This window comes from Colletotrichum lupini, chromosome 11, assembly GCF_023278565.1.
Source record: "Colletotrichum lupini chromosome 11, complete sequence".
NCBI classification, from domain to species: Eukaryota; Fungi; Ascomycota; class Sordariomycetes; order Glomerellales; family Glomerellaceae; genus Colletotrichum; species Colletotrichum lupini.
In genome coordinates, this window is record NC_064674.1 from 1,015 (window position 1) to 17,197 (window position 16,183).

The following is a 16,183-nucleotide window of genomic DNA, read 5'->3' on the forward strand; positions in this document are numbered from 1 at the left end:
ATAAACGTAAAGTAATTACTTTTTTAGTTATTAGCTTTTACTTCGTTATAGCCTAGATTATGTTCCTTATTATTCCTGTCCCTATTTCTACTTTTTATGATAAAGTTAAGTATTGTCTTTTGCCCAAATCCTAATCCTACTCGGTATTAAAATAATACTCTAACTATTTTTTTATTTACTTTTCTTCCTATTTTATGCTATTCCTATCCGAGCTATTGTATATCTACGTTATATCCCCTTATATTTATTATAGTAGTCTTTATAATACTAATCCCGGTTAACTTAACTTATTAATAGAGTCAAAAGTCCGTTTTATATTAAATATAGTAGTAAAAGTACTACGAGCGTATGGCTTTAGTTATTTCTTAGTATAACGTATATATTAAGCGAGTAAAATAGATAAGCGAGCGAAAAACGTCCTCGTTATACTTTGGAAGTCGGGCTTTTAATCATTTATTAAAAATTCATTTTTTGTTAAAAATATAAACTATTTATTAAATTTATTCAATTGGTAGTAGTTAACAGATTGACTGGTTATCGAAAAGAGAAGATTAAATATATAATTTAAGCCTTAAACCGTTTCGTAAAATAGCGGGGCTTCGATAAGATATAAATAAGAGATCACCCTAAGTATAATAAAAATAGAATTCGTAATACTTTTTTTATCCAACTAGCTATTTCTTATCAGTTCTTTTTATAAACTTTCTTATATTTTAATCTTATATTCGAATGGTAATAAATAATATAAGACCCGACCTGTAAAGTGCGGGAAGAACGTGTTTTACTCGCTTATTATATCCGTTAACTAGTTATACTATTTTCTTTTATAAATATAAAGTCTCGGCTTATAGTGACGTTTTTAACGTCACTTCTTTTATTCTCGTTTAATATAAATTAATAAACGTTTAGTATATAAATAAGTTTAATTATAGTATAGTCATTTATAATAGAGTTTTATAATAGTGTGGATATACTATGGAATAATAGGAATTCGGGACTGTTATATTAAATCGTTAGTATATTTAGATAATAAACCATGGTCATTTGTAAAACGTACCCTTAGTCTCTTTAATATATCCTTTTACTCTTTTAAACTATACTAAATAGATAGTATTATTAAACTAAGATATGCTTCCGTTATATAACCTTTTTTATATCCTCTAATAAAAAAGAAGTGCGTTATATAATATATATCTATATAGAATTCTCCTTAGACCCTGCCTAATATATAGACCCTTATAAACTCGCTCGTCGAGTCTTAGATTGCTTTAAAAAGCGATAAGCTATTGTAAGCACGCCCGGGCCCGGGTTAAAGATAGATACCTTAAAAAGAATATAGATATCGTTCTAATATCTAGCGCAAGATCTCTCCTAAGTCCTCTTCTTATAATAAATACGTTACTTTATATAACCGGCTATACTATATACTGTCTTATTAAACGAGCCTACCTAGCTAGATATACTACTCGTCCTTCTCGGACGGCGCTAATAACTATCCTTTTTATTTTATTATTACCCTTTTTATACTGCCGGCGCCCGCCTAGACTATACCTTAGCTATATATTTCGAGTAGCCGCCCGCTATATAAGTACCGCCCGCTCGCCGTTTTTTTATACTACTCCCCCTCTTCCTCTACCCTTCTTTATAACTTATATATCTCTTATAGTAGCCCGTACGTAAAGCACGCCGAAAAGTTCTCTAGCCGCCGCTTTTTAAATAGCTCCTGCTCCGCTAGCATAATACCCTTTTTTACTTCTATTTAATCTTCTACCCGCTCGCGTGCCCCGTAGTCCGCTATTTAGTAATTATAATCCCGCTACTAGTACTAATAATATATATATTATTAGCCCTACGTTTTTAATAGTCTTTAGAACCGTTCTTTTTATTTTATTTTGCGTATCCGCTCTTATTTTAATAATTATTATGCTATTACTAACCGCCGCTCGCTATTTTTAAACGCCCGCACGTACGCTTTTAGTACCGCCTCTTTTATTACCCCCTACTTTAGTACCCTATTTACGTCTTTTATAAACGCCCGTTATTAATATTAGTCGTATCGTACTTCGCTTACCTTGTACCCGAACCGGTCTATTTACCCGTCTATTATTTAGTTTAGTACCGCCCGCTAGTACTCTTAGGTCTGCGTAAACTTCTCCGGGGCCTTTATATATTACTACTTACCCCCGCCCGGGGCCGCCCCTTAATAAATTATAACGGACCGGCTCGGTGCCCTGTCCCGTCTTACGCGCCCGCTTTTTTATACGAACTATAGGAGCTACTGTAATATATTAGCGTAAATTACTAAACGCACGTTTAGTATATTAATACCGAGCCCTAGCGCGTTCGTTATTATTACGAGCCCGCCCGCGGCCCCGCTTCCCTATCGTTATACTACGAGCCGCTCTATTTTATTTTAAACCGTATTAATATTATTATAAAATACTAAGTACTTTAGTACGGCGCTTAAGTACTCTACTTTCTTAATCGACGTAATATAAATAATTACCTTACTTAGCTAGCTATTAATAAGCTACGCTTCTATAACCTAACGGCACGCCTCCTTTATAACGTCCCCCTCTTCGTCTTTATCCTCCCCGCCTTACCTTATTTTACGGTACTAGCGAGATAAGTATAAGCCGTCGTAGCCTAGCCCGCTAACTATTACTACGCTATACTTAATATTAGGCCTCGTCGTTAGGTCCTAGAATACCGCCGCTCGGCCGTATTCGATCTTTATAAGCCTAAAGAATACGTTCTCGTCTGCTAGCGCTAGCGTTATTATTAAATAAATTACTTATACGCCGAACTCTTATAATACCGCGCCTAGCTCGTAGAGTTTAAGTTAGAACGACTGCGTACTTTTAAAAATAATATAATACTCGTTTAATATGACGCAGTTTAGTATTTATTATACCTCGAGCCGTGCGACGAAGTCTTAGAACCCCTTTGTTACGGCCGACTTAGGTATTATAAAAATAATAAACGCTACCTAGTTATTTTTATAACTAAGCTAAATATATAACGCGATACCGCACGCTTTATATTACGCGTCTAAGTCCGCCTATAATACTATAAATAGTATAATAATAATAGTTACGCCGTCTACTAAGTAAAACGCTAGTAATATAAATAATAAGCTCTTACCGCCGCCCGTACTTAGGACCTAAATAACGGGGCTATGCCCGTTAATAATAGCCCGGATTACTTTCTCTTAGTTTTTATAAAACGCGGCCGCGTCGTTACTTATTATTTACTATAGCTAGCTAACTATATTTACTTACTAAAGCTAAGTAAAGCGCCGTAACCGGGCCTCGAGACGGACGCTATTATAAAGCTTTACTTTTCGTTTTAAAACGCTATTACTACCGTCCCAGCCGCTAGCTCGGTCCTCGGCCCCGAAGTTTAAAAATCGGTATTATTAATAGCTAACTTTATAGAACTACTACTACTTTATTACTACGCCGCTACTAAGTTATACGAGTAGCCGCGCGTAGATTATTTTAGTAATCCGTATACCGTACTTAGTTTATAAGTCTTACGGGCTATTACCGAGCTCGTCCTCCTCGTCCTCCTCTTCCCGTCCTTTATTAAGGTCCTACTACCCGAACGCCTCGTTTAAAAACCGGTTCGTAATAGTAATAGTAAAATATTATTATATACTTACGTTTAGCTTATTCCTTAGTAGCCGGCTACTATATTATTATATAATATGCCTAGCTCGGTCCGTTATTTATATTCGGTCTTTTATTTAAATCTACGACGCCGCGCTTTTATCTATATTTATATCTATCGTCGTCGCTTCCCCTCTATTTATAAGAGCGGGACCACGGCTCGTATTAATACTAGTCTCCGTATCGGGTCCGCCCGTATTGCTATTGACGCCTAGTCCCCGTCCCCCGCTCGCCTTTTATTATACGATTTCGTTAGCTTATAAAAAGGCGCTATAGTAATACGCTTACTTAGAGATACCGTCCGCCTCGTATTAAAACGGTAGTATAAGCTATAAATACTATATAAGTAGTTCGCTTACCTCCCTCGGTACGTATTAGTAAATAATCTTTGTCTAGCCGCTACTTTAGTACCCCTTATAATATAACGTAATAAAGTATATTATACCGTTATATACGAAAATATTCCGTACCCTATTACTAACCGTATTAGTTACCCTCACCCTACTAATCTCCGTTACCCGTCCCGGCTAGCCCCTAAGTATATATATTAATAACTATAGCCGCTCGTAGAACTACTCGAGCGTACGTCCGTACGCGCGCACGGCGTCCGGCTAGAGCCCGCCCTCGTTAGTTATTAACTTATCTATACCCTATGCTAGCTATTATGCCTAGTATATAATAATATATTAAAATACTTACTCGTCCCCCTTTTATAACTATACGTTATGGTCGTTATATAAGAACGAGTAGTCCTCGCGCGTTTTATTATAATCGTCCTTAATTAATACCTATTAAATCCGCAGTAGTAATACGTATAAACGCTCCCTTATTTACGCGCCGTCTCTATTTAGTATATTATACTTACCCCTACTCGTCGTACTCTTTTTAACTATCGTAAGCTACGTAAATAATAGCCTAGCCTCGTTAACGGCGCCGTAGAGTATATTTAATAACTAGTTTATAATAAACCGTACGTACTAATATAATATACGTTCGCTTACTTAGTTAATTACGCCGGCGGTCGGTATATTATACTAAATATATATACCGTATATACGTATATTAAGGATCTAATCTATCGGTATCGGCTCTACCTCGGGGGCCCCGGACGTATAAGTTATAAACCTCTATATTATCCTTTATATGTAAATAAAAAGACTTTATGCGCTATCGTCGGCCGCTTCTTTACTTATCGTTATAGCTAGACGTACGACGTCGTCTTACCTCTCCGTTTATACCCTATAAACGACTAATATGCGTACGACTTTAATAACGGCCGAGTATTTTATTATATAGTCCGTAATATTAATCTAGCCGCCGTCGTCCCAGATGCTTATTACTACGAGCGCGCTTATTAGTACGTTATTATAATACCCTTTCCTAAGCTAGTAGTCGAGTATATTAACGAGTATACTTAGTATTACTTTTTAAAGTGCCTCGGACGGCGTCTCGTTACCCCTACCCGTAGCGTCTCTAGCTAGCTATTTAAACTCGTCCTATATATAGTACTACCTCTCCGTAAGTCGGAACGGGGGCCTCTCTTTATTTAGGAGCGCCTACGTCCGGTACTATACGTATAATAAGACCCTCTAGACGTCTAAATACCGCGCTTACGTATCCCCTTTTATACGGTTATTAAATAGTTTAGTCGGCTTAATATACGCGTCCTTTTATTATATTTTAAATAATACCGCGTGCCCTACTTTATTAAGTATCGACGTTATTTTTATACGCTCTAAGACCGCCTTAACCGATATTTATATTATTTATAGTACCTTTTCCTCGGCTACCCGAATTAGCGCTACTATTTCGCAAAGCTAGCTAATACGTAATCCGCTTAGATACTCTACTTACCCTACTTACTTAAGCTATAAGTTCGGCTCTAACTTATTATTATGCGCGTAAATAAGATCGTTTTAGTATATCCTAAGCTACTCTATATAGTCCTATTATAGTTAATAAAGAGTCTCCGTAACTTATTATAATACTACCTCCTTAGTAACTACGTCCGGCGCTAGACTTAGTAAATAGCCGCGACCTATTTTAAATTACTAGCTTCTAGCCCGGGATAAAAAGAACCGCTAGTACTTTATGCCCGTCGTTTATAATAAAGCGCGTATCTCCTTTAACTATACGCGTACGTTATTACCTTTTTTCTAGTCGTTTACCTAGCCGTAATATCTCTAATAATAGTCCTATATCTACTAGGTCTACTAACTAACGTACCTATATTATTAGTATCGAATCCCGTCCGTCTATAGCTTAGCTAGATAGGTAATAGGGTCTACTATTAGTTCGGGACGGCGAAGCTACTTAAAACTTACTTAGTTCGCGTATATACTTAGTATATTAAATACGGTAGTTACGATATTACTTCGGCTAGACGTTAGGATATTATAGTATTAGGTACGTAAGTATATCGTTACCTTATTATATATTACGGCGAATCGGTATGTTATATAAATAGTAACGGAGTACTCTTTATTAAAAACGAACGGTTCTATTATATACGAAGAGTTTATAGAACTATATAATATATAATAGTCGTAAGATAACTCTATAACGGGTAGTATAAGTCTTATAGACTAATTAGCTTTATTAATTATAGTTAGAATTAAAAATTATTAAATAGGTAACTATCTCGGCTATAGCGTTATATTAGATATAGGAGACTATCTCTCCTTATTAGTTACGGCGCTAGGCGCATCTTAGCCCGTAATCGCTCGATCGGGCACCCTATTATAAAATCGAAGCAGAATTAATTATAGTATTGCGATAGCTTATTAGGATATAAACGGATATAAAGTCGTAAGCTTCTAAAAGCGATTATAATAAATTAATATATATACTTTTCGTCTAGTTTAACTCTAGATAAGTCTACTAAATCTACCCCCTATAATTTCTATTAAATCTACCCCCCTATTTTAACGTCCTACTTTAATTTTGTTAGGTATTTTCTACTAATTCTACTATAATTAATCGTGTTCACTAGGTTAGGCATTTTCTACTAATTCTACTATAATTAATCGTGTTCACTAGGTTAGGTTTAGACTATAAATTCCGCGGACTTAGGGACCTAAGATATTATTAATATAATACGTAAAAAAAGCAATAAAATAATAACCGTATTAAGTACTTATTATATCTTTATAAAAATAGTTCTATATAATATACTTAATATAACGTACGCTAGATCTTAAAAAAATATTAAATAAAAGAGCGAACTAGGGGCTATAAATTACTAACTTAACTAATTATAGTACTTAGCTTTTAGATCGAGTACTTTATATATAACGTAAATAGGGTAGGGGAGCGGGCGTACCTAGCTAACCCCGATTTTCTTAGCGTTCGCTTTTTTTTTCTTTTTAATAAGAGTTTATAATAGTTAATATAAGTAGCGTATAAGTAATAATATACGTACGAAGTTAAAGTAAATAAAAGGGATATTAAGCTTTTTAAATAAACTATTATTATTATTATTACTAGGCGTACCCGTAGTACTAATAACCGTTCTATTACTAATAATAATAACTCTATAATTAGGAGCTATATTTATATTAAAACGAGTTAGTAACGAATACGGAACGACTTTATAAAAAACTTACTTAGGTACGGGAAGTATATAAAAATAAAAATCTAAAAAATATTCATTAGCTATAATATTTACGTAATAAGGGAGTAGCGTAGACGTTAATAAAAATAAGAGACTATATATAAAAAGGATAACTATAGATAAAAAAAAAAAAAGAATTTAGAATCGTAATAGCTTAAAAGGGGGTTAATATTAGTAAATAAAAGTGGGGTAACGACTGCCTAAGTACTAATAATTATAAAAACGGCCTATAAGTAGGAGCGACCTAGGTATAGAATTATAAAACTATTATTCGGAGTAAGGGGTTTATACTCGGGCTAATAGGCGCTACTTATACCCGCCCTCGTATTATATATTTAAAAACCTCCTAGGTAAAGGATTAATATAATATATATAAACCGTAAGCAGGCTTTAAAATAAAGCCTAGGGGAAAGAGTACTTTATTAAACCTCGCTAATTAGGCCTTATTTATTAAAAAATAGCTTAGGGAGTATAAAAAAGGGGACTAAGTAATAAAAGAGTAGCTTAAGTATATATAGAGCGCTAGTAATATACCTCGAGGGAAGGGTAGATTTTAATAATTCCTCTTTTAGACCCTAATAGTAGTTAGCCTCTATGAGCTTCTTCCCTATGTCACACACCTATTAACAGGTATATCAAGTACTTCCGTGATGGCATTACTAATAAAGATAGCAAAAGCGCACTTTTTGCGATTAAGTAACAGAGTTACTTATATGAACACATACCCACCTAGGTCAAGGCTGCCCGTACCGTGTGGTATGAAGCCAAGTGGGATAAGACCGCAAAGGCTGGCTGAAAATACCGCAACTGACCTTGTGGTTAGTACTGTATTTCATGCACTTGTTCCCCTCACCTTAAGAGTCTGTGAAGCCGCCGTGGCAACCGCTAGGAATAACCAGAGCGCTTTTAACTTCATGGAAAAAGACAGCTTGCTCACCGAGCTCCACGGGGGGCCTTGGGCTATGGTGACACATACAACCATATTCAGACAATGCTCGGGCAGACCAACCACTCGTTAAATGACCTGGCAGTCCTAGAAGTCAGCAAGCTAACACTTCCCAGATCCTACATGTAATTAGATTGTCATTTGACAGGTTTGTCTTCACCGACATCTCGGGCGCTCCTTTTAGGCAGGCTATCTAAGGGTTTGGAGAGAAACGTAGAGAAGATGGACTTCCGTTTAAGGTACTCGACATATGCCGCCATCCAACGGCGCAGGAGCTCAGGTCCCATTCGTGCGACTGAATCAATGCCTCGATCGTATTCCACGCAACATCAATACTAAGGGAGACCTTGAAGGATGCCCAGACTTTACCGAAGCCTCGCTGTCGCTTGATTGTCATGGAAGTTGCACGCCAGGAACACACTCAAACCGTGTTCATTCCCAGTTTGTTTGTGAATTGATAGGCTTGTTACGACGAGGGCCAGGTATGAGAGCCCTTTGTGTCTTGTGATCAGCGAAGTGTTGTCCTGGAAGAGACCGAACTTATGGCTTCGACGGGCATACTATTGATCCCTATAGCATGAATATCCAGGACGGCGTCTTCCCCGCCCACGCCGTCAACGATCTCGTCTCGCGATTCGTTTCATCGCCAACTGCTCCGGTCAAGATTTCATATGCCCCTATCGTCGTCATCAGAAATTCTTTTTCCAAGACGGTCGCGCTCGTGAATAGGCTTGTTTGCCATCTTCCTGTCGTGCAAGCTTTTAGCCATTACTTCCGTCATGGGTATCATGGCCTTGACTATCAACCTAGGTCCACGTTCGCTGTACCCTCTGAGATGAACAGAGTCAAATTTGCTGAATGAGTAACAAACAGCTTGCCGCGTTGCAAACACTCCTCAACGCCGCATGTAGAATCCTATGGGTGATGAAAGACGTCTGGACTGAGAACCCTTCGCAGAGTATGACTATTGATTTCCTCTGCACTTCCAGGATGGATTATTCCGGTGATGAGATGTCAAAAGTGGATAACAAAGTATCATGCTAAGAAACACGTGACGTACGAAGAAGCTCAAGAAACGAAAGCGCTGAAATACACATTTAGGAAGGGGAAAGGTTCTATTGACGCTTCCCGCTTCCCGTAATTTGATGATTAGCTACTCCAAGGTTTATGAAATGTGTGACTTCAAAACTCCGGGTACAGCCGGTCAAGATAGTGCCATCGATTGTTTGGCGACTTTCAATGCTAAACTTTGAGCCACGAGACGCAAGTACATTGCCCTGGCCGCTGTTGCCTGGCGGAGGGGTTCAATTCGGTTCATCTCAGCTAATGTAGCAACTTCACATTCACTCGGATCTGACGACTTGATAGCTGAGCTCGGCAGTCATAGTGATGTCAAAGCCTTGCTTCATAGTTGTACAGTCATTCCTGAGACCATCTCAAACCGCAATGGCATTGGATAGTACGCTTGTTGCCCACAAATCCCATAGGAGGATACCATTGGCCCTCTCCAGCAAGTCCGCTGGTGGTGTTCTATGCGGAGGGCTCTTGATTAAATGTACACGTGGGATTTAAGTCTTCTACCTATCCAGACCTCCTCCTCACATGCAACTTGGACTCAAGACTGACCAGCCACGCAGTAGAAGAAGAAGGCGGTGGCGGAACTCCCCTTTCGTTGGAACGTTGGAACACTTGAGCTTGTAGTCAGGCATGATTCCGTCAAGACCAGCTTCAAATCGTTCAAAGCAAAAGAGCCTATGCAGGCATGCGAGCTGTGGCCGGAACTTAGATGGTCAGCACTCGTAGAGACAAAGCACGACGCGTTCTCTGTGGCTGATACCCGGTCGCTATCCACCTCAATTATGTTCACGAAGCTATCACCTTACCACTCTACCGTGTTCTCGCAGTGTCGGATTAGAAGTCTAATTCGACCTCAGCGTACGGCCAACCGCGCAGGGGCCAATTACAGCCCCTACTTACGATTATCGTAGCCTACCTAACCTATAGTTAGAACCTCCTTTTTACACCTACGCAGAAATTCATACAGTTCAATTAATCTCTTCGTCAACCCACGGTTCGAACCAATTACCCTGAAATAGGGATACCAACACGCAGACCTACGATACCATTGAAAGTGAGTCATGGCTGCTACCTTGGCTCCTCAAGGTAGGAATGTCTCGTCGGCGAGAATGATATCTTCCGTGACCATACGGCCTCTCGCTACGGTGATGTTCGATCTGTCAATCTCATCGCTCAATGTTTGTTTCTTCTGTCTGGCCTGCCGAAGAACAAAAAGGGGGGCAGGGGGCTTAAACCAATCACGCTTGCAGGCACTACACATAAACCCTAGTCCGGCAGGCTGTGCATCGGCTTCAGTTTGTAGAGTTAGGTCATTTCCTAGCCGTTTGCAGCAAGCCTCGGGGCAGCTTCTTCTCTCAGAGGGTCAATTTACTCGGGGTGCTTGCATAAGTCGCTCAGAACATGCCCAGAAGTTCAGAACTCTCATGCAGCGACACGATCGGAATATTAAGCTGAACGGCAACAGGGCCCATTCTTTACCCTTGGAAACCTCATGGATCCATTCGACAGTATCGTTGAGTGGGCATCTTCGCCACACCCTGCTTGGCAAGTTCAATTTGCTTCATGCGCCTCTCGAGGATAGGGGTTGGGAGTGTCGCGGCGTAACTGTACTTCTGCCATAGCTTGATACACCTGAGGAGGAGCCAGAGCAAGGTGAGGCTACCCGCGTAATTAAAACAGCAGTCTCTGAGCCAGGCAGAGGTTCACCATATACCTAGTCTATCATGACGATCAGCCATTCGTCGTTATGAGCGGACTCCTCGCCGAGAAACGCTCTAGCTAGGAGCATCGTGGCGATCCTACGCGTAGTATTCAGCGCGTCAAACTTCGGCTATTCCACCTCTGCAGAAAATTTAGCATGTTGATAAGCGTATTGACCTCCAGAGTTGCCCGCACTCTTGGAGTTTGAGTTCGAAATGCTTGCCGTCGTCATCGTCCGATTGTTTGGCCAGGGCATTGTGACTCTGTTCCTGCAGAACCTCTGTAAACCTGTCTATATGTGTCTGAAGTGTTTAAAACCCTTTCGCTGTTGTTACATATCAGCACGACTTCATGTTGGAGTCACTACTACTACTCGTTTAGATCATGGTTCATTGCTTAGCGGAGCATGAGAAAGAACACCTTGTGGTTTCCGTGCCCCGTCGGCTCCAGCAGATTGCCGAACTCGGGAATGTCAATGGGAACGTACCTCTCCGAACTTTGGAAGAGTTGAGGCGGTTATCGGACTTTAAAGAATCAATTAAGTGGAGATGTAGGATTACGTGATGCCCGACTTGACTGATAAGCTGGGATGTTTTCCCTTTGTCTTGCGTAATATTTACGTTAACGATCCACGCTGATAGGCATGAAAAGATGATGGAACGTTACATACCTCTGGGAAAGCATCCTTGACTCTTTCTATTGCGTTGATCGGAGTCCGGTCTATAGCCTCCTCGTTAGATTACTCGTCGGGCGTCTTGTTCGTAATCGGGATGTGCCTTACCCTTCATTGCACTGCTAAATACAGTGGATAGACGCTCACCAAGAGGTTGATCAATACCGAGGGCTTTAGAGCTCGCAAGACGATGAAGACAGTGTCGACGAGCATGACGAGGCTGGTGTGTCGACAGTAACCCGATTCCCGGCAGCAACGGGTGTGCAGTACAAATAGTGGCCATCAAGAGATGCGAGTCGTCACCTCGACATACATGACCCACCGGGCTTGTTCCTCCAAAGGTGTTGTCAGTTCAGGATCTGGAGTTTCGTCCGAAACCATCCTTCTTGTGCCAGGATCGCCAACAACTGTGGCCTTGGAACTTGGCAGACTTCATGTTGCCATCTACGCTTTCGACCGCTTGACCTGTGTAACAGGCGACAGAAAGCTTCAAGATGCATTCTGCGTTTCTAAATAAGACCAGAAAGCGCCGGAATGCCAGCACCGGGGGCAGCGAACATGGTTCCATGCGACCAGACCACACAGGTGAGCGCCCGCCCAAGAAGCCCAATCGCTTGTCGGGCGTTGATATTCTAAAGCCTTTCAGAAAATAAGCTTGTGAACATAACGATTGACTGGGACGGATCACTTGCTATCAGCGGCGATCCGACCAGGATACCTGGCCCGGTTTCCCGTGTCATGCACTCGCCCTTGAGCCGGTGCCAAAACGGCCGCCTAAACAGCCTCAGAGCGCTACATGCTGCTGGTGAGATAGATTGTCGGCCATCCGACTGCCTCTGATAACAAAGAAGACGAAAAGCCACAGGAAACACGCTGATCGAGCCCAGAAACAAAGAGACGCGGTCTTTCGGCATCTTATTTCATCACAGCCGATCTATGAACCTCCCACGTCTTTTTCTGACGCATAAGGCAGGCAGACGGACGAACTCTCGGTCCAGCGGCCTTTTTCAACGTTCCAATCTGACTCTCACCAAGACTCAAACATTAACTACCAAGAACATCTTCAACGATACTGTTTTGGCCCCCGAAGTGGTGAGCCACACTCATGTGGGCGGAGGATCTTGAGATCGACCTATTATTGTTTGCGAGTTCCTACCCAACAACTTTGAAAACCCCAAAAATGGATGACCTTACGAAGATGGGCGACATGCAACGCCGCATCCGTTACAACTTTTAGAGTCTCCTCCTGCTCGTACACATACACTCACGCTGAGGCAGAGCACATGGCTGCGTTCAGAGGTGGTCAGGATGTCGCAAACCTTGGGCTTGCGTTGTTTCTCATCGACTTCATCATCGAACCGCTGATCTGGGGCCATACGTCTGAGGTATTTGGCCGCAGTAACCTCGTGGTCGATACACTTGGCCTTTCAAACACCTTTAACCTCAGCGCGGTCCAAACCAGCGGCATTCTTGCTGTCATGATTTCTCAGCTCCGCAGCACCTTTGGGTCCTCACCCGTGAGCGAACTCCAGCTACGCATCGTTCTCTGCTGCCGGGAAATGGGTACAAGTCGCCTCTTTTGCGGCCGGCCCTTTCATTAGATGCTTCCTCGGCCCAACTCTCGGTGGATTCGCTGTTGAGTGTGGAGGTGGCTCTCGGTATGAGAGTCAGGGCCATCATCTCCAGTATCCTCTAGAATATGGGCACTGGCCTCATTCCAGAGACGTACGTCCCGTGATCCTTGAACAACGCGCTCAGGGGCTCGAGATGGCGAGGGGCCAGGTCTTTCGAACCTGGCTGCAGACGAGCGACTCGCGTCCAAATCTGACAGTCGATCAGCATTAATCTCTTCCGTCCTTAGATCCTCATCTTCCGCCAATTCATTGTCACGATCATCTCCATATACACGATACTCGCATGAGGCGTGCCCTATATGCTATTTGGCGCGATTCTTACCGTCGACTAACCGAATCGCGGATTGAGCCCGAGTGGGGCGGTCTTGCACTTCTCGGCATTGCTGTCGGCATCGTCACGGTCATCAGGCTCATAAGACTAAACGCCCGGCACAAAGGGATCGAGAAAGGCCTTGACACCGAACGAGCTGGTAGCGGCTCCGGAAGGCCATCTTCCACCGGGTATCTTCATCTCCAGCGTCATAGTGCCAGCCAGTCTTTTCTGATTCTCGTATACCAACGGAGCCAAGGTCTGCTAGATCGTGAGCATCATAGCTAGCATCCCGTTTGAGAACTACATGCTCGTAGTCTTCTCCAGTCTGACGCTGACACGCAGTACCTGGCCGACTCCCACACGATCGACGCAGCCAGTTCAATCTGCGGGCAGCGGCATGATTCGGGATCTCCTTGACGTGACCTTTCCCATGTTTACAACAAAGATGTACCAGGATCTGGGAATTCGCTGGACGTTCTCGGTGCCGGCGTCTCTCGTGCTAGCCTGCGCGCCCTTTAAGATGATGTGTAGTAGATACGGTCCTCGCATCCGCGAGTGAGTTAAGTATTACAGGCAAGCAGCCGGGGCACTGGAAAAGACGAGGCTGCGAGAAGCCATGATGGCGAAGTTGCATAGCGAGTTTAGATCGGCACTGCCAAAGAAAGAGGGAAATGAATGTGTGGAAAGCTCAACTTCAACGTAACCCGAGCTTAGACGCTTATCTATTTGTCTCACATTTCATGTAGTCAGTCAAGGGGTGGATGAGACTTCTCAAAGACCCTCCTGGTATTTCATTCGGATATATTGTACACGTATTATACAGGTACTCCAGACTTTTCACACCAGGATACATTCTGAACTTCGTGATAAATCCGCCGTTCATATTCAGTTCATTTCTGAATAAGTGGCCTCTTCTCTCTTATTGCTTTCAAAGTACGCCAAATGCAACCGATGTGATCCATGTCCTCTGTGTCGTTAACGCACTTCGGTATAATCTCTCGATTGGGAATAATCGTAGGCTTTGTATGCTGATGTGGCGAGCCTTTGACATTTTCAAGGCTCAAAACTGCGGCACGGCAGCGCCGGAAGTACATCATGACAGATTTATTGCTTGCTCTTGTCTCGTCCTCCTCAATGAACACCACGAAGCGTGGTGGTAGTGACGGACTGTCAGGCCTCGCCGGTTAAGGGATAGCTTAAGGGGCATTGAGAGGAGGACCAAGCAACAAAGGAGCAGCTCAGGTATATATAGAGCGCTGAGAGTATACCTCGAGGGAGGCGCAGATTTCAGTAATTTATCTTCTAGACCCTAACAGTAGCTGGCCTCTGTGAGCTTCTTCCCTGTGTTGTACAACTATTGACACAGACTTGCAGCTAATTTGTAAGCTTCTTTCTCTAATGAAAGGCTCACTGATGACGCGCTGCCGTCTCCGAAACAGGGCGGATGCCGTGGGGACTGCTCCATGTCGCCAAGTAACGTGCAGCCAGTCTCGAACGTGCTTCTCTGCATCTTGAGAGCGTCCTGGAATTCATCTTCTGCGAAAACATCCAAGTTCCCTAATTTCAAGTTGCCTGAAATATGCCCCGCCTCGGACAACATGTGATCTCAAGACGCCATCTGTGTTACGTCTTCACGTCTCGAGACTAGGGCACGACAGTAGCTGGGGCGACATTCGGTACGACGTTGCGATGAGAGTCTAGAGACTCTAATTCAAGAAAAACATCATGAGATTCATATGCAAAATGTAGCTGTGTACCGCCGTCGTCGCGAATCAAGTGAGTGTGCCAATCCTCGCCCGATGGTGTCTGTGGGTTCCGGGGCGCGATTCCAGGTGCTATCACATGCAGCATTACGACTCGTAGAAATGGTCAATGGCGGCATAGACTTCGGATGCGAGACCTGCAGAGGACACTCAAGTTAGCCGTTATGATGGAAAGACTCGAGGGACGGGAGTCTAAGACGTTGACCATCCGCTCCTTGGTTATGGCCTGGCTACCCCGATATCTTAGCATATCCATGTGAATGGCTTCCAGGCCCTGGCAAAAACTCGCGAGGCGGCCGAAGGAAAGTTTGGGTCCAAGTTTGGCTTGCGACTTGCCACGCCGCCGCACTCGAGAATGGCTGTGATGCTTGATTTAGAAAACCTTTTATCGGCACCACCCCGTGGCACGTCAATGAAGCTCAATCTCGGATACATCGGCACGATGAATTCGGCGAGCGAGATGTAACCCTAGGAATGCAGACGTATAAAGAGGTCGCCGTGGTCCATCAGATTCAAATCGAATGCCGCATCTTGACGTCGCCCAGCCCCGACGTAGGTATGGAATCTTGCCGGTGGCCTTGAGTGAAACCCGGATTTGACGGATGGAGCCATTCTGATTCCTTATGCTCTCTGCGTGGTAGATCTAGCGCTGTAGACACACTGAGTCCCGGCTCGCTGGCCTCATGGTCCACCAGCTCAGCATTATCCAGCCCGCCGATGCAGCAGAGATTCTGCTGATGGCATCAGTGGCACGACTTGCGCCGCGCGAGCAAGGTCCGCACCTCGCCCAGC

General features: G+C 42.8%; 2 protein-coding genes across 2 annotated transcripts; both read left to right on the forward strand.

Moving 5' to 3' along the window:
- Nucleotides 1-3,709: 3,709 nt before the first annotated feature.
- CLUP02_18357 (uncharacterized protein) lies at nucleotides 3,710-3,886 on the forward strand (the record flags this gene model as incomplete). The annotated part of the gene is made up of 1 exon (XM_049297259.1): nucleotides 3,710-3,886. The coding sequence occupies one exon, from the start codon at nucleotides 3,710-3,712 to the stop codon at nucleotides 3,884-3,886; it is 177 nt and encodes a 58-aa protein (XP_049138483.1).
- A 9,078-nt stretch (nucleotides 3,887-12,964) lies between these two features.
- On the forward strand, nucleotides 12,965-14,187 carry CLUP02_18358 (uncharacterized protein; the record flags this gene model as incomplete). Its single annotated transcript, XM_049297260.1, has 3 exons — nucleotides 12,965-13,198; nucleotides 13,665-13,816; nucleotides 13,971-14,187. 3 exons carry the CDS (start codon nucleotides 12,965-12,967, stop codon nucleotides 14,185-14,187), a joined length of 603 nt encoding a protein of 200 aa, XP_049138484.1.
- Nucleotides 14,188-16,183: the final 1,996 nt, after the last annotated feature.